We start from the raw sequence: 22581 nt of genomic DNA, 5'->3' as shown, positions 1-22581 counted from the left end.
TAACAGGTTATTCCCCTAAGAGGTTATTCCCCTAAGAGGTTATTCCCCTAACAGGTTATTCTATTACCAGGTTATTCTACTAACAGGTTATTCCCCTAAGAGGTTATTCCCCTAACAGGTTATTCTATTACCAGGTTGTTCCCCTAACAGGTTATTCTACTAACAGGTTATTCTACTACCAGGTTATTCTACTAACAGGTTATTCCCCTAACAGGTTATTCCCCTAACAGGTTATTCCACTAACAGGTTATTCCACTAGCAGGTTATTCCCCTAACAGGTTATTCCTCTAACAGGTTATTCCCCTAACAGGTTATTCCCCTAACAGGTTATTCCCTAACAGGTTATTCCACTAACAGGTTATTCCCCTAAGAGGTTATTCCCCTAAGAGGTTATTCCCCTAACAGGTTATTCCACTAACAGGTTATTCTACTACCAGGTTATTCTACTAACAGGTTATTCCCCTAACAGGTTATTCTATTACCAGGTTATTCCCCTAACAGGTTATTCTACTAACAGGTTATTCTACTAACAGGTTATTCTACTAACAGGTTATTCTACTAACAGGTTATTCCCCTAACAGGTTATTCCCCTAAGAGGTTATTCCACTAACAGGTTATTCTACTACCAGGTTATTCCCTTAACAGGTTATTCCCCTAACAGGTTATTCCCCTAACAGGTTATTCCCCTAACAGGTTATTCCCCTAACAGGTTATTCTACTAACATGTTATTCTACTAACAGGTTATTCTACTAACAGGTTATTCTACTAACAGGTTATTCTACTAACAGGTTATTCTACTAACAGGTTATTCCCCTAAGAGGTTATTATACTAACAGGTTATTCTACTAACAGGTTATTCTACTAACAGGTTATTCCCCTAACAGGTTATTCCACTAACAGGTTATTCCACTAACAGGTTATTCCCCTAACAGGTTATTCCCCTAACAGGTTATTCCACTAACAGGTTATTCCACTAACAGGTTATTCCCCTAACAGGTTATTCCCCTAACAGGTTATTCCCCTAACAGGTTATTCCCCTAACAGGTTATTCCCCTAACAGGTTATTCTACTAACAGGTTATTCCCCTAACAGGTTATTCTACTAACAGGTTATTCTACTAACAGGTTATTCTACTAACAGGTTATTCTACTAACAGGTTATTCTACTAACAGGTTGTTCTACTAACAGGTTATTCCCCTAACAGGTTATTCCACTAACAGGTTATTCCCCTAAGAGGTTATTATACTAGCAGATTAATCTACTACCAGGTTATTCTACTAACAGGTTATTCCCCTAACAGGTTATTCCACTAACAGGTTATTCCACTAACAGGTTATTCCCCTAAGAGGTTATTCCCCTAACAGGTTATTCCACTAACAGGTTATTCCACTAACAGTTTATTCCCCTAACAGGTTATTCCCCTAACAGGTTATTCCCCTAACAGGTTATTCCCCTAACAGGTTATTCCCCTAACAGGTTATTCCACTAACAGGTTATTCTACTACCAGGTTATTCCCCTAAGAGGTTATTCCTCTAACAGGTTATTCCTCTAACAGGTTATTCCCCTAACATGTTATTCCTCTAACAGGTTATTCCTCTAACAGGTTATTCCACTAACAGGTTATTCTACTAACAGGTTATTCTACTAACAGGTTATTCCCCTAACAGGTTATTCCACTAACAGGTTATTCTACTAGCAGGTTAATCTACTACCAGGTTATTCTACTAACAGGTTATTCCCTTAACAGGTTATTCCCCTAACAGGTTATTCCCCTAACAGGTTATTCCACTAACAGGTTATTCCCCTAACAGGTTATTCCCCTAACAGGTTATTCCCTAACAGGTTATTCCCCTAACAGGTTATTCCCCTAACAGGTTATTCCCCTAACAGGTTATTCCCCTAACAGGTTAATCCCCTAACAGGTTATTCCCCTAAGAGGTTATTCCCCTAACAGGTTATTCCTCTAACAGGTTATTCCCCTAACAGGTTATTCTACTAACAGGTTATTCTACTAACAGGTTATTCTACTAACAGGTTATTCTACTAACAGGTTATTCTACTAACAGGTTGTTCTACTAACAGGTTATTCCCCTAACAGGTTATTCCACTAACAGGTTATTCCCCTAAGAGGTTATTCTACTAGCAGGTTAATCTACTACCAGGTTATTCTACTAACAGGTTATTCCCATAACAGGTTATTCTATTACCAGGTTATTCCCCTAACAGGTTATTCTATTAACAGTTTATTCCCCTAACAGGTTATTCCCCTAACAGGTTATTCCCCTAACAGGTTATTCTACTAACAGGTTATTCCTCTAACAGGTTATTCCTCTAACAGGTTATTCCTCTAACAGGTTATTCCTCTAACAGGTTATTCCCCTAACAGGTTATTCCTCTAACAGGTTATTCCCCTAACAGGTTATTCCCCTAACAGGTTATTCCCCTAACAGGTTATTCCCCTAACAGGTTATTCCCCTAACAGGTTATTCCCTTAAGAGGTTATTCTACTACCAGGTTATTCTACTACCAGGTTATTCTACTACCAGGTTATTCCACTACCAGGTTATTCCACTACCAGGTTATTCCACTACCAGGTTATTCCCTAACAGGTTATTCTACGAACAGCACAATAACTTTTATTCCCCGAATCAGTTGCAAGCAATACAAAAATAAAAATCCCCCAATAAATGTTTAAAATGGGCGACAGCGGGACAAGTCGCAAGTTGAAGTTTAGTCTGCAGGCTATTCCACAGGCAAGGAGCGTAAACAGGAAAAGGCAGCCATACCCAACTCTGTGGAAATCGCATAGGCCTCAAGTGTAATCCAAGCTTGAGACCTGGTTTTAGGAATTCTACTTCTAATATTGATGAGTGATGATAAATAAGAAGGTAGTTTATTCAGAAGTCCTTTATAGACAAACACGAGAGCATGTTGTTCTCGTCTCATGGACAGGGAAGTCCAACCCACATTTTGATATGAAACAAGTGGTGAGTTCTGTAGCTAGCACCCATAATAAACCTAAGTGCGCAATGAAAAGTAGCATCCAGCGATTTAAGTGTTGTTGCCGTAACATTCATGTAGATAATATCCCCATGATCTATAACAGACATAAAAGTAGCTTGCACAATTTTTTTTATATTTGTAGAGGACAAACATGTCCTGTTTCTATAGAGGAAGCCTCGCTTCATTTTTAGCCGTTTTTCAAAGTTTGCCAACATGCATTTTAATAGACAGTTCATCATCCAATCATATCCCTAAGTATTTATTTGCAGAGAACCATCTAAGCTCGTAAGTGCAAGTGTATTTTCAACCAACTTTTTGAACCTATTAAAAATCACAAAATGTGTTTTCTTTGCATTTAAAACAAGTTTCAGCTGTATAAAAGACCCTTGTAATATCTTTAAATCTGTCTCCGATAGTGATAATGCTTGGTCAGCCGTTGAAGCGATAGAGTACATGACAGAGTCATCTGCAAATAAATGAATTTGACACTTTCTTATCTCATCGCCGATATTGTTTATGTAGAAAGTGAACATAGACACTGTAAGGGTATGGATACTGGTAGGGTTAAGGTTAGGTTGGAGATGGGTCAGATTAGGGTTATATAAAGGGTTAAATTAAGGTTAGGTTGGAGGTAGGTCCGACTAGGGTTATGTAAAGGTTGTTCTTACATTGTTGAGCTCTCTCTGGTTGCCGTAGAGGGGGTGATATTTGCGGTATTTGCCCTGTCTGTATTTAGAGCTGATGAATCGTCGGCGGGCTTTGCTGCAGCTGGTCGGACTCAGCGCCTCGCTGGGAGGGATGTTCGCCGCCCAGAACCTGTTCAGACGCTCGTTTCCTAGCAACAGGAACACCTGGGGGACAGGTGAGGGGGAGGTTAGATAGGGACACCAAATCTCTGTCTGTCTGTGTGTCTGTTTTAGTATTCTTGTGAGTACCAGAAGTCTTGACAAGAATATTAAAACAACTAAAATTCTGAGAAGTGAGGACACTTGTAAAAATAGTATTTTAGGCTTAGGGGTCAGGGGTCAGGGTTAGAATTAGGGGTTAATGTTTTAGGGTTAGGGAAAATAGGAGTTTGAATGGGAATCAATTGTTGGTCCTCAAAAAGTCCTCACAAGTATAGTAAGACATAGTTGTGTGTGTGTGTGTGTGCGTGCGTGCGTGCGTGCGTGCGTGTGTGTACCTGTATAAGCTCCTCTGTCCACACCTTCCTGTCCATCTTCAGACTGCGCACCTTAGAGATGCTGGGGCCCAAACCCCGATGCTCTCCTACAACACACACACAAGCAAAAAAAATACATAATTCTATGACTGCATTCTGTGTATAATAGAGAAACCGGTCCAACCAAAGGTCAGTGGATCTGAAAGTTCTACAACTATCTGATGACAGTAAACACATTGACCTGCACAGCATTTGCAGACCACCACACACAGGTTGATGGCAGCCCACTCAGGTTTGGCGGCGCCACAGTCGGCACAGCAACAGTTGCTAGGCTCCGCCCAGATTTGATTAGCCACCTCGCTATTGGACAGGGCATCTCCAATTGCGTCACGCATTGCTTCTACCCACTGCTCCTTATGTTGTTCCGAATCTGCTAGAAAACTACACACACACACACACACACACACAGAGTCTTGTACAGCTAACCTTGTGGAGACACATAATTAAGACACATTATTATTATTATATATTTCTAAACCTAATTCTAACCCTAGCTCCTAAACCTAATTCTAACCCTAGCTCCTAAACCTAATTCTAACCCTAGCTCCTAAACCTAACTCTAACCCTAGCTCCTAAACCTAACTCTAACCCTAGCTCCTAAACCTAACTCTAACCCTAGCTCCTAAACCTAACTCTAACCCTAGCTCCTAAACCTAACTCTAACCCTAGCTCCTAAACCTAACTCTAACCCTAGCTCCTAAACCTAACTCTAACCCTAGCTCCTAAACCTAACTCTAACCCTAGCTCCTAAACCTAACTCTAACCCTAGCTCCTAAACCTAACTCTAACCCTAGCTCCTAAACCTAACTCTAACCCTAGCTCCTAAACCTAACTCTAACCCTAGCTCCTAAACCTAACTCTAACCCTAGCTCATAAACCTAACTCTAACCCTAGCTCCTAAACTTAACTCTAACCCTAGCTCCTAAACCTAACTCTAACCCTAGCTCCTAAACCTAATTCTAACCCTAGCTCCTAAACCAAATTCTAAACCTAGCTCCTAAACCAAATTCTAAACCTAGCTCCTAAACCTAATTCTAACTCCTAAACCTAATTCTAAACCTAGCTCCTAAACCTAACCCTGGCTCCTAAACCTAATTCTAACCCTAGCTCCTAAACCTAATTCTAACCCTACCTCCTAAACCTAATTCTAACCCTAGCTCCTAAACCTAACTCTAGCTCCTTAACCTAATTCTAACCCTACCTCCTAAACCTAATTCTAACCCTAGCTCCTAAACCTAACTCTAGCTCCTTAACCTAATTCTAACCCTAGCTCCTAAACGTAATTCTAGCTCCTAAACGTAATTCTAGCTCCCAAACCTAATTCTAACTCCCAAACCTAATTCTAACTCCTAAACCTAATTCTAACTCCTAAACCTAATTCTAACTCCTAAACCTAATTCTAACTCCTAAACCTAATTCTAACTCCTAAACCTAATTCTAACTCCTAAACCTAATTCTAACTCCTAAACCTAATTCTAACTCCTAAACCTAATTCTAACTCCTAAACCTAATTCTAACTCCTAAACCTAATTCTAACTCCTAAACCTAATTCTAACTCCTAAACCTAATTCTAACTCCTAAACCTAATTCTAACTCCTAAACCTAATTCTAACTCCTAAACCTAATTCTAACCTTAACCCCAAGTCTCTGAACACTGAGAAATGTCGGACTTCTCACACTCACAGTAATCCGGTCAATCTGAACACTCCCTCTCTAACCTTGCTGTTTGTGTGTGTGCGTGTGTGGTGTATGGGTGTAAACCTGAAGATGCGGTAGGGTGTGGTCAAATCAAAACTGCGGCGGTCAGTGACTTTCACGTTTCCTACATTCATGTCGATAGACGTGATACCGATGCCAAGGCGGTAGTCCTGGAAACAGAACACACACACATCACACAGCTAACATCACCCACTACAGCAACCATGATCAGAGCTGGGTTCAAATATATGCATATTTAAGTATTTGTTATTTAGTGCGTCTTTACACAGGCAGCCTTGCTAAAATGTAAAAAATAAAGGCATTTATTTTTTATTTTGAACTGTTTTAGCTTTGTCAGTATAGGGTATGGTGTGTAGATTGATGAGAGGAAAAAACGATTGAATCCATTTTAGAGTAAGGCTGTAACGTAACAACATGTGGAACAAGTCAAGGGGTCAGAATACTTTCTGAATACACTGTATATACAAAATAATATATATGGGGGATTGGAAATGATGCAGACAATTACATTGATGGAAACTACAATCTGCAATATTAAATCTGATCTTCCTAGAAGTGACACAGGGTTGACGGAGAGACACTTGAATTTTGGCACTTTACTTTAAGCCTGATTACAATAATTTATCTTGATAAGTTAATAAATAAATGCTTTGTTAATCTTGGCATGTTTAACTGCCTACGTACCGTAGATCACAAGCCCCATAATAAGTCAATAGGACAAACTGTTAGTTAGCCAGATAGAATTGGTAGCTAGCTACCCATGAAGAATTGACATCAGTACAGTAGGGGGAGGAGCAGCGTGAGGTAATACAGTAGGGGGAGGAGCAGCGTGAGGTAATACAGTAGGGGGAGAGCAGCGTGAGGTAATACAGTAGGGGAGGAGCAGCGTGAGGTAATACAGTAGGGGAGGAGCAGCGTGAGGTAATACAGTAGGGGGGAGGAGGTAATACAGTAGGGGAGGAGCAGCGTGAGGTAATACAGTAGGGGGAGGAGCAGCGTGAGGTAATACAGTAGGGGGAGGAGCAGCGTGAGGTAATACAGTAGGGGGAGGAGCAGCGTGAGTAATACAGGGGGAGGAGCAGCGTGAGGTAATACAGTAGGGGGAGGAGCAGCGTGAGGTAATACAGTAGGGGAAGGAGCAGCGTGAGGTAATACAGTAGGGGGAGGAGCAGCGTGAGGTAATACAGTAGGGGGAGTGCAAGTGGTTCTCAAATGTAATGTTTTATGCATTCTTCACACTCTCGTCCTCACAACAACATACTCAAGAGAATGTGGTTGGAGAATGCACTCAAAGCATGAGCGTGTGGAGCACGGTAGTATTGGTATTGAGAAACACCCATTGTTTCAAATAGCCCTAGGACCAAACAGACTAGGGTTTAAATGCATGGAGTATGTACATATTTGTCTTTGAAAACACACACACACCTCCATGTTCTTGTAGAGGAAGACCTTGTCTCCGGAGACGACTGTGTAGAGTTTAGAGCGCAGGCCCCTCAGCTCCAGGTAGCCCTGCTGTTCAGGGGTCAGGGGTGAACCAGGGGTCAGAAAGGAGGGCGGGACCAATGAGGTCATCTCCCTGCTGCCTTCCTGGCGCCCCCTAGTGAAGTTCTGCAGCACTGCCACCCACTCATTCCTCTCAGCTACACACACACACACACACACACACACACACACACACACACACACACACATACACACACACACAGTGATTTAGCATGCAGCAACGTGATATGAACAGCTTGATGCTGATGTCTGCATTATGGGCAGATGAGTTGCTGTTTCTACAGTTCTCATTTTCATTCCGATGGGGCTGATTCAGGACGGGTGGGTTTCAGGTTTGCCGTTTTGTGTTAAGAAAAAAAACAATAACTGTGTGTGTCTTTGCACCTTTTAGCTGACACAGTCTCTCTCAGCAGCAGCTGCAGACACTAGCAGTGCCACGATTACAATATTGGCTGGGCCAGAGACATTTGTGGCCATGATGAAAGTATTTTTTCTGATTTAAATGTTACAAATTTCCATAAGAATAGGCTGGAGTGCACTGGGGGACAATGATGAATCCAGATACAGCGAATCAGAAGAAGCCATGTTCTAATGGCATCTATTAACGCCCACACAGCCTAACAAAATACACCCACCTTGGGGGCCCTTGTAAAATACACCCACCCACCTTGGGGGCCCTTGTAAACTACCCAAAATACACCAACCCACCTTGGTGGACCTTGTAAAATACACCCACCCACCTTGGGGGCCCTCGTAAAATACACCCACCCACCTTGGGGGCCCTCGTAAAATACACCCACCCACCTTGGGGGCCCTTGTAAACTACCCAAAATACACCCACCCACCTTGGCGGCCCTTGTAAACTACCCAAAATACACCCACCCACCTTGGCGGCCCTTGTAAACTACCCAAAATACACCCACCCACCTAGGCGGCCCTTGTAAACTACCCAAAATACACCCACCCACCTTGGCGGCCCTTGTAAACTACCCAAAATACACCCACCCACCTAGGCGGCCCTTGTAAACTACCCAAAATACACCCACCCACCTTGGGGGCCCTTGTAAACTACCCAAAATACACCTACCCACCTTGGTGGCCCTTGTAAACTACCCAAAATACACCCACCCACCTTGGCGGCCCTTGTAAACTACCCAAAATACACCTACCCACCTTGGCGGCCCTTGTAAACTACCCAAAATACACCCACCCACATTGGCGGCCCTTGTAAACTACCCAAAATACACCTACCCACCTTGGCGGCCCTTGTAAACTACCCAAAGTACACCCACCCACCTTGGGGGCCCTTGTAAACTACCCAAAGTACACCCACCCACCTTGGGGGCCCTTGTAAACTACCCAAAGTACACCCACCCACCTTGGGGGCCCTTGTAAACTACCCAAAGTACACCCACCCACCTTGGTGGACCTTGTAAAATACACCCACCCACCTTGGGGGCCCTCGTAAAATACACCCACCCACCTTGGGGGCCCTTGTAAACTACCCAAAATACACCCACCCACCTTGGCGGCCCTTGTAAACTACCCGAAAATACACCCACCCACCTTGGCGGCCCTTGTAAACTACCCAAAATACACCCACCCACCTTAGCGGCCCTTGTAAACTACCCAAAATACACCTACCCACCTTGGCGGCCCTTGTAAACAACCCAAAGTACACCCACCCACCTTGGGGGCCCTTGTAAAACTACCCAAAGTACACCCACCCACCTTGGGGGCCCTTGTAAACTACCCAAAGTACACCCACCCACCTTGGGGGCCCTTGTAAACTACCCAAAGTACACCCACCCACCTTGGGGGCCCTTGTAAACTACCCAAAGTACACCCACCCACCTTGGGGGCCCTTGTAAACTACCCAAAGTACACCCACCCACCTTGGGGGCCCTTGTAAAACTACCCAAAGTACACCCACCCACCTTGGGGGCCCTTGTAAACTACCCAAAGTACACCCACCCACCTTGGCGGACCTTGTAAACTACCCAAAATACACCTACCCACCTTGGTGGCCCTTGTAAACTACCCAAAATACACCCACCCACCTTGGCGGCCCTTGTAAACTACCCAAAATACACCTACCCACCTTGGCGGCCCTTGTAAACTACCCAAAATACACCCACCCACATTGGCGGCCCTTGTAAACTACCCAAAATACACCTACCCACCTTGGCGGCCCTTGTAAACTACCCAAAGTACACCCACCCACCTTGGGGGCCCTTGTAAACTACCCAAAGTACACCCACCCACCTTGGGGGCCCTTGTAAACTACCCAAAGTACACCCACCCACCTTGGGGGCCCTTGTAAACTACCCAAAGTACACCCACCCACCTTGGGGGCCCTCGTAAAATACACCCACCCACCTTGGGGGCCCTTGTAAACTACCCAAAATACACCCACCCACCTTGGCGGCCCTTGTAAACTACCCGAAAATACACCCACCCACCTTGGCGGCCCTTGTAAACTACCCAAAATACACCCACCCACCTTAGCGGCCCTTGTAAACTACCCAAAATACACCTACCCACCTTGGCGGCCCTTGTAAACTACCCAAAGTACACCCACCCACCTTGGGGGCCCTTGTAAACTACCCAAAGTACACCCACCCACCTTGGGGGCCCTTGTAAAACTACCCAAAGTACACCCACCCACCTTGGGGGCCCTTGTAAACTACCCAAAGTACACCCACCCACCTTGGGGGCCCTTGTAAACTACCCAAAGTACACCCACCCACCTTGGGGGCCCTTGTAAACTACCCAAAGTACACCCACCCAACTTGGGGGCCCTTGTAAACTACCCAAAGTACACCCACCCACCTTGGGGGCCCTTGTAAACTACCCAAAGTACACCCACCCACCTTGGGGGCCCTTGTAAACTACCCAAAGTACACCCACCCACCTTGGGGGCCCTTGTAAACTACCCAAAGTACACCCACCCACCTTGGGGGCCCTTGTAAACTACCCAAAGTACGCCCACCCACCTTGGGGGCCCTTGTAAACTACCCAAAGTACGCCCACCCACCTTGGGGGCCCTTGTAAACTACCCAAAGTACGCCCACCCACCTTGGGGGCCCTTGTAAACTACCCAAAGTACACCCACCCACCTTGGGGGCCCTTGTAAACTACCCAAAGTACACCCACCCACCTTGGGGGCCCTTGTAAACTACCCAAAGTACACCCACCCACCTTGGGGGCCCTTGTAAACTACCCAAAGTACACCCACCCACCTTGGGGGCCCTTGTAAACTACCCAAAGTACACCCACCCACCTTGGGGGCCCTTGTAAACTACCCAAAGTACACCCACCCACCTTGGGGGCCCTTGTAAACTACCCAAAGTACACCCACCCACCTTGGGGGCCCTTGTAAACTACCCAAAGTACACCCACCCACCTTGGGGGCCCTTGTAAACTACCCAAAGTACACCCACCCACCTTGGGGGCCCTTGTAAACTACCCAAAGTACACCCACCCACCTTGGGGGCCCTTGTAAACTACCCAAAGTACACCCACCCACCTTGGGGGCCCTTGTAAACTACCCAAAATACACCCACCCACCTTGGGGGCCCTTGTAAACTACCCAAAGTACACCCACCCACCTTGGGGGCCCTTGTAAACTACCCAAAGTACGCCCATAACGGATACAAATGTTTTACTAATCAAACATCAATCATTTAGTGTTTAATTAGTCAAGGCTCCCTTTGTTATTTCATTTCAGAATAAAATGCTTGGCTGTATTTAAAGGCGTGAATGACTCGTATGCTGTGTGTAATTAGCCTACATGAATGATTGATTATATTGAAGTTAAGACCGATGAAACAGGACCCGCTCTCACAGCTTGATAGTCTATAGTAGCCTTATATAATCTATGACGGCTCCTCTTTCAGCCAAATATGTATTTGCCTGTCATAGCCTGAGGGACACTGAATAATAACATCTGCATAGTAAAAATAACTTACTTATTACTAGTATTATTGTTATTACTATTATTATTAATTCTATTATTATTGTTGTTTATCATTCCAAAATGTAGTGGAACGGTTAGGAGGGTGATGGTAATGGTAATAGAGCGGTGGTGGTGGTAGTAGTAATGATGATGATGGTAGCTGTAATGATGGTGGTAGAAGTAATGGTAGAAGTAATGATGGTAGAAGTAATGAAGTTGGTAGTTGTATGATGGTAGTAGTAATGATGATGGTAGTTGTATGATGATAGTAGTTGTATGACGATGGTAGTTGTAATGAGGGTAGCTGTAATGATGAGGGTAGCTGTAATGATGATGGTAGTTGTAATGATGAGGGTAGCTGTAATGATGATGGCAGTTGTAATGACGATGGTAGCTGTAATGACGATGGTAGCTGTAATGATGATGGTAGCTGTAATGAGGGTAGCTGTAATTTTTTTTTTTTTTTTTTTTTTTTTTTTTATTTAACCAGGTAGGCTAGTTGAGAACAAGTTCTCATTTGCAACTGCGACCTGGCCAAGATAAAGCATAGCAGTGTGAACAGACAACACAGAGTTACACATGGAGTAAACAATTAACAAGTCAATAACACAGTAGAAAAAAGGGGGAGTCTATATACAATGTGTGCAAAAGGCATGAGGAGGTAGGCGAATAATTACAATATTGCAGATTAGCACTGGAGTGATAAATGATCAGATGGTCATGTACAGGTAGAGATATTGGTGTGCAAAAGAGCAGAAAAGTAAATAAATAAAAACAGTATAAAAACAGTATGGGAATGAGGAAGGTGAAAATGGGTGGGCTATTTACCAATAGACTATGTACAGCAGCAGCGATCGGTTAGCTGCTCAGATAGCTGATGTTTGAAGTTGGTGAGGGAGATAAAAGTCTCCAACTTCAGCGATTTTTGCAATTCGTTCCAGTCACAGGCAGCAGAGTACTGGAATGAAAGGCGGCCAAATGAGGTGTTGGCTTTAGGGATGATCAGAGAGATACACCTGCTGGAGCGCGTGCTACGGATGGGTGTTGCCATCGTGACCAGTGAACTGAGATAAGGCGGAGCTTTACCTAGCATGGACTTGTAGATGACCTGGAGCCAGTGGGTCTGGCGACGAATATGTAGCGAGGGCCAGCCGACTAGAGCATACAAGTCGCAGTGGTGGGTGGTATAAGGTGATTTAGTGACAAAACGGATGACACTGTGATAGACTGCATCCAGTTTGCTGAGTAGAGTGTTGGAAGCCATTTTGTAGATGACATCGCCGAAGTCGAGGATCGGTAGGATAGTCAGTTTTACTAGGGTAAGCTTGGCGGCGTGAGTGAAGGAGGCTTTGTTGCGGAATAGAAAGCCGACTCTTGATTTGATTTTCGATTGGAGATGTTTGATGTGAGTCTGGAAGGAGAGTTTGCAGTCGAGCCAGACACCTAGGTACTTATAGATGTCCACATATTCAAGGTCGGAACCATCCAGGGTGGTGATGCTAGTCGGGCATGCGGGTGCAGGCAGCGATCGGTTGAAAAGCATGCATTTGGTTTTACTAGCGTTTAAGAGCAGTTGGAGGCCACGGAAGGAGTGTTGTATGGCATTGAAGCTCGTTTGGAGGTTAGATAGCACAGTGTCCAATGACGGGCCGAAAGTATATAGAATGGTGTCGTCTGCGTAGAGGTGGATCTGGGAATCGCCCGCAGCAAGAGCAACATCATTGATATATACAGAGAAAAGAGTCGGCCTGAGAATTGAACCATGTGGCACCCCCATAGAGACTGCCAGAGGACCGGACAGCATGCCCTCCGATTTGACACACTGAACTCTGTCTGCAAAGTAATTGGTGAACCAGGCAAGGCAGTCATCCGAAAAACCGAGGCTACTGAGTCTGCCGATAAGAATATGGTGATTGACAGAGTCGAAGGCGTTGGCAAGGTCGATGAAGACGGCTGCACAGTACTGTCTTTTATCGATGACGGTTATGATGTCGTTTAGTACCTTGAGTGTGGCTGAGGTGCACCCGTGACCGGCTCGGAAACCAGATTGCACAGCGGAGAAGGTACGGTGGGATTCGAGATGGTCAGTGACCTGTTTGTTGACATGGCTTTCGAAGACCTTAGATAGGCAGGGCAGGATGGATATAGGTCTGTAACAGTTTGGGTCCAGGGTGTCTCCCCCTTTGAAGAGGGGGATGACTGCGGCAGCTTTCCAATCCTTGGGGATCTCAGACGATATGAAAGAGAGGTTGAACAGGCTGGTAATAGGGGTTGCGACAATGGCGGCGGATAGTAATAATGAGGGTAGCTGTAATGATGAGGGTAGCTGTAATGATGAGGGTAGCTGTAATGATGAGGGTAGCTGTAATGATGAGGGTAGCTGTAATGATGAGGGTAGCTGTAATGATGATGGTAGCTGTAATGATGAGGGTAGCTGTAATGATGAGGGTAGCTGTAATGATGAGGGTAGCTGTAATGATGAGGGTAGCTGTAATAATGAGGGTAGCTGTAATGATGAGGGTAGCTGTAATGATGAGGGTAGCTGTAATGATGAGGGTAGCTGTAATGATGAGGGTAGCTGTAATGAGGATGGTAGCTGTAATGATGAGGGTAGCTGTAATGATGAGGGTAGCTGTAATGATGAGGGTAGCTGTAATGATGAGGGTAGCTGTAATAATGAGGGTAGCTGTAATAATGAGGGTAGCTGTAATAATGAGGGTAGCTGTAATAATGGGGGTAGCTGTAATAATGGGGGTAGCTGTAATAATGGGGGTAGCTGTAATGATGAGGGTAGTCGTAATGATGATTGTAGATGTAATGATGAGGGTAGCTGTAATGATGATGGTAGCTGTAATGAAGGGGGTAGTAGTAATGATGATTGTAGTTGTGATGATGATGATGGTAGTTAAGGTGATGATGATGGTAGCTGTAATGATGATGGTAGCTGTAATGATGATGGTAGTGGTGTGGGGGCTGTGCTTTGGCAAAGTGGGTGGGGTTATATCCTTCCTGTTTGGCCCTGTCCGGGGGTGTCCTCGGATGGGGCCACAGTGTCTCCTGACCCCTCCTGTCTCAGCCTCCAGTATTTATGCTGCAGTAGTTTGTGTTGGGGGGCTAGGGTCAGTTTGTTATATCTGGAGTACTTCTCCTGTCCTATTCGGTGTCCTGTGTGAATCTAAGTGTGCGTTCTCTAATTCTCTCCTTCTTTCTTTCTCTCTCTCTCTCGGAGGACCTGAGCCCTAGGACCATGCTCCAGGACTACCTGACATGATGGCTCCTTGCTGTCCCCAGTCCACCTGGCCATATCTGCTGCTCCAGTTTCAACTGACCTGAGCCCTAGGACCATGCCCCAGGACTACCTGACATGATGACTCCTTGCTGTCCCCAGTCCACCTGGCCATGCTGCTGCTCCAGTTTCAACTGTTCTGCCTTACTATTATTTGACCATGCTGGTCATTTATGAACATTTGAACATCTTGGCCATGTTCTGTTATAATCTCCACCCGGCACAGCCAGAAGAGGACTGGCCACCCCACATATGCTCTCTCTAATTCTCTCTTTCTTTCTCTCTCTCGGAGGACCTGAGCCCAAGGACCATGCCCCAGGACGACCTGACATGATGACTCCTTGCTGTCCCCAGTCCACCTGACTGTGCTGCTGCTCCAGTTTCAACTGTTCTGCCTTGTTATTATTCGACCATGCTGGTCATTTATGAACATTTGAACATCTTGGCCATGTTCTGTTATAATCTCCACCCGGCACAGCCAGAAGAGGACTGGCCACCCCCCACATAGCCTGGTTCCTCTCTAGGTTTCTTCCTAGGTTTTGGCCTTTCTAGGGAGTTTTTCCTAGCCACCGTGCTTCTATACCTGCATTGCTTGCTGTTTGGGGTTTTAGGCTGGGTTTCTGTACAGCACTTTGAGATATCAGCTGATGTACGAAGGGCTATATAAATAAAATTTGATTGATTGATTGATTGATTGATTGATTGATTGATTGATTGATGGTAGCTGTAATGATGATGGTAGTTGTAATGATGATGGTAGTGGTAATGATGATGGTAGTTGTGATGATGATGGTAGTTGTGATGATGATGATAGTTGTAATGATGATGGTAGTTGTGATGATGATGGTAGTTGTAATGATGATGGTAGTTGTGATGATGATGGTAGTTGTAATGATGATGGTAGTTGTAATGATGATGGTAGTTGTAATGATGATGGTAGTTGTAATGATGATGGTAGTTGTAATGATGATGGTAGTTGTAATGATGATGGTAGTTGTAATGATGATGGTAGTAGTAATGATGATGGTAATGATGATGGTAATGATGATGGTAATGATGATGGTAGTAGTAATGATGATGGTAGTAGTAATGATGATGGTAGTAGTAATGATGATGGTAGTAGTAATGATGATGGTAGTGGTAAAGATGATGGTAGTGGTAAAGATGATGGTAGTAGCAATGATGATGGTAGTAGTAATGATGATGATGGTAGTAGTAATGATGATGATGGTAGTAGTAATGATGATGGTAGTAGTAATGATGATGGTAGTAGTAATGATGATGGTAGTAGTAATGATGATGGTAGTAGTAATGATGATGGTAATGATGATGGTAGTAGTAATGATGATGATGGTAGTAGTAATGATGATGGTAGTAGTAATGATGATGGTAGTAGTAATGATGATGGTAGTAGTAATGATGATGGTAGTGGTAATGATGATGGTAGTAGCAATGATGATGGTAGTAGTAATAATATAATAATATAATATATGCCATTTAGCTGACGCTTTTATCCAAAGCGACTTACAGTCATGTGTGCATACATTCTACGTATGGGTGGTCCCGGGAATCGAACCCACTACCCTGGCGTTACAAGCGCCATGCTCTACCAACTGAGCCACAGAAGGACCACGTAATGATGATGATGGTAGTAGTAATGATGATGATGGTAGTAGTAATGATGATAGTAGTTGTAATGATGATGGTAGTCGTAATGATGATGGTGAGATGATGATGGTAGTTGTAATGATGATGGTAGTTGTAATGATGATGGTAGTTGTAATGATGATTGATAGTAGTAGTAATGATGATGGTAGTTGTGATGATGATGGTAGTAGTAATGATGATGGTAGTTGTAATGATGATGGTAGTTGTAATGATGATGGTAGTTGTAATGATGATGGTAGTTGTAATGATGATGGTAGTTGTAATGATGATGGTAGTGGTAATGATGATGGTAGTAGTAATGATGATGGTAGTTGTAATGATGATGGTAGTTGTAATGATGATGGTAGTTGTAATGTAATGTAATGTACATATTGAGATTTAAATTGTTTTTTAGAGTGAAGTACATCGAAAAAAATCAAGAGAACTGCAAGACTCAATAGAAGACAAAACAAGGAACAAACCAAAAAAATACAGGCTTTTGAAAAATTAAAACATTTTCATAAAATTGTACAGTTATCTTAGCTAGCTGAATTGCTAGCAGAATTGTTTACTTGTTGCTAAGCAGTTGATAGGGACTCTCCTGGAAGAAGCTAGCTAGCTTACAAAGAATAACAACAAAAAATATCTAGTTAACAGAAGAAAGGAAGACAAAATAAGGACAAAAGAAGGACAGAAGAAAAAGGAAAAGAAAGAGGTCAACAAAGTGAAACAGTCAGCACTTTTATTGCAACTTCGTATTTCGTCGTCCTAACGTAGTCTATACTGCTATCTGCCCAGCAGCTAGCCAGCTAGCAAACGTCCACCGTCTACCGAATAGCAGCACTGTAGAAACTATTACACTCAACTGAACGACTTGATTAGTGTAGTGTTAGCTAGCTACATAGTTGTCTTTGCTGTCTTCGTATCCAAGATAATTGTGTAGTTTAGAGCGTGTAGTCTTAGAGTGATTATCTTAATTTACCGAGGTTAGCTAGCCAGCTATTTGTCGTCCTTAACGTAGGAGACACTGCTAGCTAGCCAACAGCTAGCCAACGTCTACTGAATAGAACTTCCGCACTCAACAACCCGGTCGCATTCCGCTTCGCTCCACAGGTAGTATCACATTTTCATTTCATTTCATTACAGCACAACGGTTTGATTTGTTTGATCGTAGCTAGCTACATAGCTAGCTACATAGCCGTCTGTGTATCAAAGATAATTGTGTAGTCTAGAGCGATTTTCTAGGTTAGCTAGCCAGCTATTGTCGTTCTTTTAACGCAACGTAACGTAATCAACACTGCTAGCTAGCCAGCTAGCCCCGAATAGCAGCACTGTAGAAACTATTACACTCAACGGAACGACTTGATTAGTGTAGTGTCAACAACGCAGCCACTGCCAGCTAGCCTACAAAGTCAACAACGCAGCCACTGCCAGCTAGCCTACTTCAGCAGTACTGTATCATTTTAATCATTTTAGTCAATAAGATTCTTGCTACGTAAGCTTAACTTTCTGAACATTCGAGACGTGTAGTCCACTTGTCATTCCAATCTCCTTGCATTAGCGTAGCCTCTTCTGTAGCCTGTCAACTATGTGTCTGTCTATCCCTGTTCTCTCCTCTCTGCACAGACCATACAAACGCTCCACACCGCGTGGCCGCGGCCACCCTAATCTGGTGGTCCCAGCGCGCACGACCCACGTGGAGTTCCAGGTCTCCGGTAGCCTCTGGAACTGCCGATCTGCGGCCAACAAGGCAGAGTTCATCTCAGCCTATGCCTCCCTCCAGTCCCTCAACTTCTTGGCACTGACGGAGACATGGATCACCACAGATAACACTGCTACTCCTACTGCTCTCTCTTCGTCCGCCCACGTGTTCTCGCACACCCCGAGAGCTTCTGGTCAGCGGGGTGGTGGCACCGGGATCCTCATCTCTTCCAAGTGGTCATTCTCTCTTTCTCCCCTTACCCATCTGTCTATCGCCTCCTTTGAATTTCATGCTGTCACAGTTACCAGCCCTTTCAAGCTTAACATCCTTATCATTTATCGCCCTCCAGGTCCCCTCGGAGAGTTCATCAATGAGCTTGATGCCTTGATAAGCTCCTTTCCTGAGGACGGCTCACCTCTCACAGTTCTGGGCGACTTGAACATCCCCACGTCTACCTTTGACTCATTCCTCTCTGCCTCCTTCTTTCCACTCCTCTCCTCTTTTGACCTCACCCTCTCACCTTCCCCCCCTACTCACAAGGCAGGCAATACGCTCGACCTCATCTTTACTAGATGCTGTTCTTCCACTAACCTCATTGCAACTCCCCTCCAAGTCTCCAATCACTACCTTGTATCCTTTTCCCTCTCGCTCTCATCCAACACTTCCCACACTGCCCCTACTCGGATGGTATCGCGCCGTCCCAACCTTCGCTCTCTCTCCCCCGCTACTCTCTCCTCTTCCATCCTATCATCTCTTCCCTCTGCTCAAACCTTCTCCAACCTATCTCCTGATTCTGCCTCCTCAACCCTCCTCTCCTCCCTTTCTGCATCCGTTGACTCTCTATGTCCCCTATCTTCCAGGCCGGCTCGGTCCTCCCCTCCCGCTCCGTGGCTCGACGACTCATTGCGAGCTCACAGAACAGGGCTCCGGGCAGCCGAGCGGAAATGGAGGAAAACTCGCCTCCCTGCGGACCTGGCATCCTTTCGCTCCCTCCTCTCTACATTTTCCTTCTCTGTCTCTGCTGCTAAAGCCACTTTCTACCACTCTAAATTCCAAGCATCTGCCTCTAACCCTAGGAAGCTCTTTGCCACCTTCTCCTCCCTCCTGAATCCTCCTCCCCCTTCCCCCTCCTCCCTCTCTGCAGATGACTTCGTCAACCATTTTGAAAAGAAGGTCGACTACATCCGATCCTCGTTTGCTAAGTCAAACGACACCGCTGGTTCTGCTCACACTGCCCTACCCTGTGCTCTGACCTCTTTCTCCCCTCTCTCTCCAGATGAAATCTCGCGTCTTGTGACGGCCGGCCGCCCAACAACCTGCCCGCTCGACCCTATCCCCTCCTCTCTTCTCCAGACCATTTCCGGAGACCTTCTCCCTTACCTCACCTCGCTCATCAACTCATCCCTGACCGCTGGCTACGTCCCTTCCGTCTTCAAGAGAGCGAGAGTTGCACCCCTTCTGAAAAAACCTACACTCGATCCCTCCGATGTCAACAACTACAGAGCAGTATCCCTTCTTTCTTTTCTCTCCAAAACTCTTGAACGTGCTGTCCTTGGCCAGCTCTCCCGCTATCTCTCTCAGAATGACCTTCTTGATCCAAATCAGTCAGGTTTCAAGACTAGTCATTCAACTGAGACTGCTCTTCTCTGTATCACGGAGGCGCTCCGCACTGCTAAAGCTAACTCTCTCTCCTCTGCTCTCATCCTTCTAGACCTATCGGCTGCCTTCGATACTGTGAACCATCAGATCCTCCTCTCCACCCTCTCCGAGTTGGGCATCTCCGGCGCGGCCCACGCTTGGATTGCGTCCTACCTGACAGGTCGCTCCTACCAGGTGGCGTGGCGAGAATCTGTCTCCTCACCACGCGGTCTCACCACTGGTGTCCCCCAGGGCTCTGTTCTAGGCCCTCTCCTATTGTCGCTATACACCAAGTCACTTGGCTCTGTCATAACCTCACATGGTCTCTCCTATCATTGCTATGCAGACGACACACAATTAATCTTCTCCTTTCCCCCTTCTGATGACCAGGTGGCGAATCGCATCTCTGCATGTCTGGCAGACATATCAGTGTGGATGACGGATCACCACCTCAAGCTGAACCTCGGCAAGACGGAGCTGCTCTTCCTCCCGGGGAAGGACTGCCCGTTCCATGATCTCGCCATCACGGTTGACAACTCCATTGTGTCCTCCTCCCAGAGCGCTAAGAACCTTGGCGTGATCCTGGACAACACCCTGTCGTTCTCAACTAACATCAAGGCGGTGGCCCGTTCCTGTAGGTTCATGCTCTACAACATCCGCAGAGTACGACCCTGCCTCACACAGGAAGCGGCGCAGGTCCTAATCCAGGCACTTGTCATCTCCCGTCTGGATTACTGCAACTCGCTGTTGGCTGGGCTCCCTGCCTGTGCCATTAAACCCCTACAACTCATCCAGAACGCCGCAGCCCGTCTGGTGTTCAACCTTCCCAAGTTCTCTCACGTCACCCCGCTCCTCCGCTCTCTCCACTGGCTTCCAGTTGAAGCTCGCATCCGCTACAAGACCATGGTGCTTGCCTACGGAGCTGTGAGGGGAACGGCACCTCAGTACCTCCAGGCTCTGATCAGGCCCTACACCCAAACAAGGGCACTGCGTTCATCCACCTCTGGCCTGCTCGCCTCCCTACCACTGAGGAAGTACAGTTCCCGCTCAGCCCAGTCAAAACTGTTCGCTGCTCTGGCTCCCCAATGGTGGAACAAACTCCCTCACGACGCCAGGACAGCGGAGTCAATCACCACCTTCCGGAGATACCTGAAACCCCACCTCTTTAAGGAATACCTAGGATAGGATAAAGTAATCCTTCTCACCCCCCCTTAAAAGATTTAGATGCACTATTGTAAAGTGGCTGTTCCACTGGATGTCATAAGGTGAATGTACCAATTTGTAAGTCGCTCTGGATAAGAGCGTCTGCTAAATGACTTAAATGTAATGTAAATGTAATGTAAATGTAATGATGATGGTAGCTGTAATGATGATGGTAGTTGTAATGATGATGGTAGTAGTAATGATGATGGTAGTTGTAATGATGATGGTAGTAGTAATGATGATGGTAGTTGTAATGATGATAGTAGTGGTGAGGATGACAGTTATAAGTCATTTTCCATGTTTAGCTTTTTATTTTTATTATATTTCTACTGTTGACTGTTACCATTTTATCGTTATTTTTGTATTTAATTTTGTATTATTATTTATTACCATTTTATGTTATTTGTAATTGTATTACAATGTATATTGTATACATTGTTGCTTTGTCAATATTTACAAAGTTTTTCATGCCAATAAAGCAGCATGAATTTGACTATATGTCATACGCTTGATTTAGGTTACATTATTACATGCTAAATGTTTCTGATCAGTGATAGATGAGTAAACTAATAAATGACATATACCACCTCCACTTATTGGCCCAGACATAAATAAATTAACCAAATATACAGACGGGAGATTTGGTGAAACAAAATCACATTTAGGTTTGGAGATGCCCAGGCTACTACGAGAGTGAAGCTCCATAACACGCTAGCAAACTGTTCTGATCAGCGAATCTATCACACACACAGATCAATTTCTGTACTGTGAAATAGCATTGTATCTGGTCAGACACCATTTTGTTCCAGAAGTGTACTAAGGGTTGGTAACAGGCTGATTGGTCGGCTATTTGAGCCAGAAAAGGGAGATGTACTATTCTTAAGTAGGGGAATGACTTTAGCTTCCCTCCAGGCCCGAGGGTACATACTTTCTAGTTGGCTTAAATTGAAGATGTAGGAAATAGGAGTGGCGATATCGTCTGCTAGTTCAGGCTACTACGAGGGTGATAAGCAAAATCCACTTGTTAAGCTACATAACATGCTAGCAAACTGTTCTTATCAGCTAATCTATGAGAAAACTAGAAGAAATATGATCATTAGCCCCTACCTTAATTAACTTAGTTAACATTTCCCCCAGCCTAATTGTTACCAAATATCCAAACGGAGAATCAGTGAAAACCAATTAACATTGATTGATTTATCAAGACGAGTCCCCCACACTCAAATCATCTCAACGGTGCTGATGTGATCATCTAGTTGACCATTTCTTTCATTATTATTGATAGGACTTTGGGAGCAACAATATGATACATGGCTTCAATTGCATTAGCCTATTTTATTCCAATAATTTGGTCATAACGAAGGTAAGTTTTCCTCTGTCCTCACTTCTTTAAGACCAGGACTGTTTCCTCGTCTCCTCACTCAGCTGCGACCCTCCTCCGCCAGTCGCATTGTTCTCCATACTAGTTTAAATCAATATCCTGTTTTCTAGAAATCGGGGTTCGGGACTCATTACATTTCTGTGATTTGGGACCGGGCTGTAATTTTCAGGCCTGATGAGAACTAGCTGTTTCTCATCTCTCTGTTACACAACCACCACATGGCTCTAAAGAAACACACACAGTATAATTTCTTATTATCTGACTAATATTAGAAGAGAAGAGCACACTGAGGGACCTAAGCCCTGTGTATTCAACCA

The 22581-nt window shown here is 44.9% G+C and overlaps 1 protein-coding gene across 1 annotated transcript in view; it reads right to left on the bottom strand.

The window, feature by feature from the left end:
* The window catches only part of LOC118381510 (arf-GAP with Rho-GAP domain, ANK repeat and PH domain-containing protein 1), a 149621-nt gene that overhangs the window by 86905 nt on the left and 40135 nt on the right, over positions 1-22581 (bottom strand). The window contains exons 9-13 of the mRNA XM_052468895.1: positions 7372-7586; positions 5989-6095; positions 4409-4608; positions 4189-4274; positions 3674-3856 (exon numbers count right to left, since the gene is read on the bottom strand). Of these exons, the coding sequence (XP_052324855.1) occupies positions 3674-3856; positions 4189-4274; positions 4409-4608; positions 5989-6095; positions 7372-7586 (791 nt within the window). The remainder of the gene's footprint in view (positions 1-3673; positions 3857-4188; positions 4275-4408; positions 4609-5988; positions 6096-7371; positions 7587-22581) is intronic.

This window comes from Oncorhynchus keta, chromosome 18 (assembly GCF_023373465.1).
Source record: "Oncorhynchus keta strain PuntledgeMale-10-30-2019 chromosome 18, Oket_V2, whole genome shotgun sequence".
Taxonomy (NCBI): Eukaryota; Metazoa; Chordata; class Actinopteri; order Salmoniformes; family Salmonidae; genus Oncorhynchus; species Oncorhynchus keta.
Note: the sequence above shows the minus strand (reverse complement) of the source record. Positions and strands in the feature narration are given on the sequence as shown.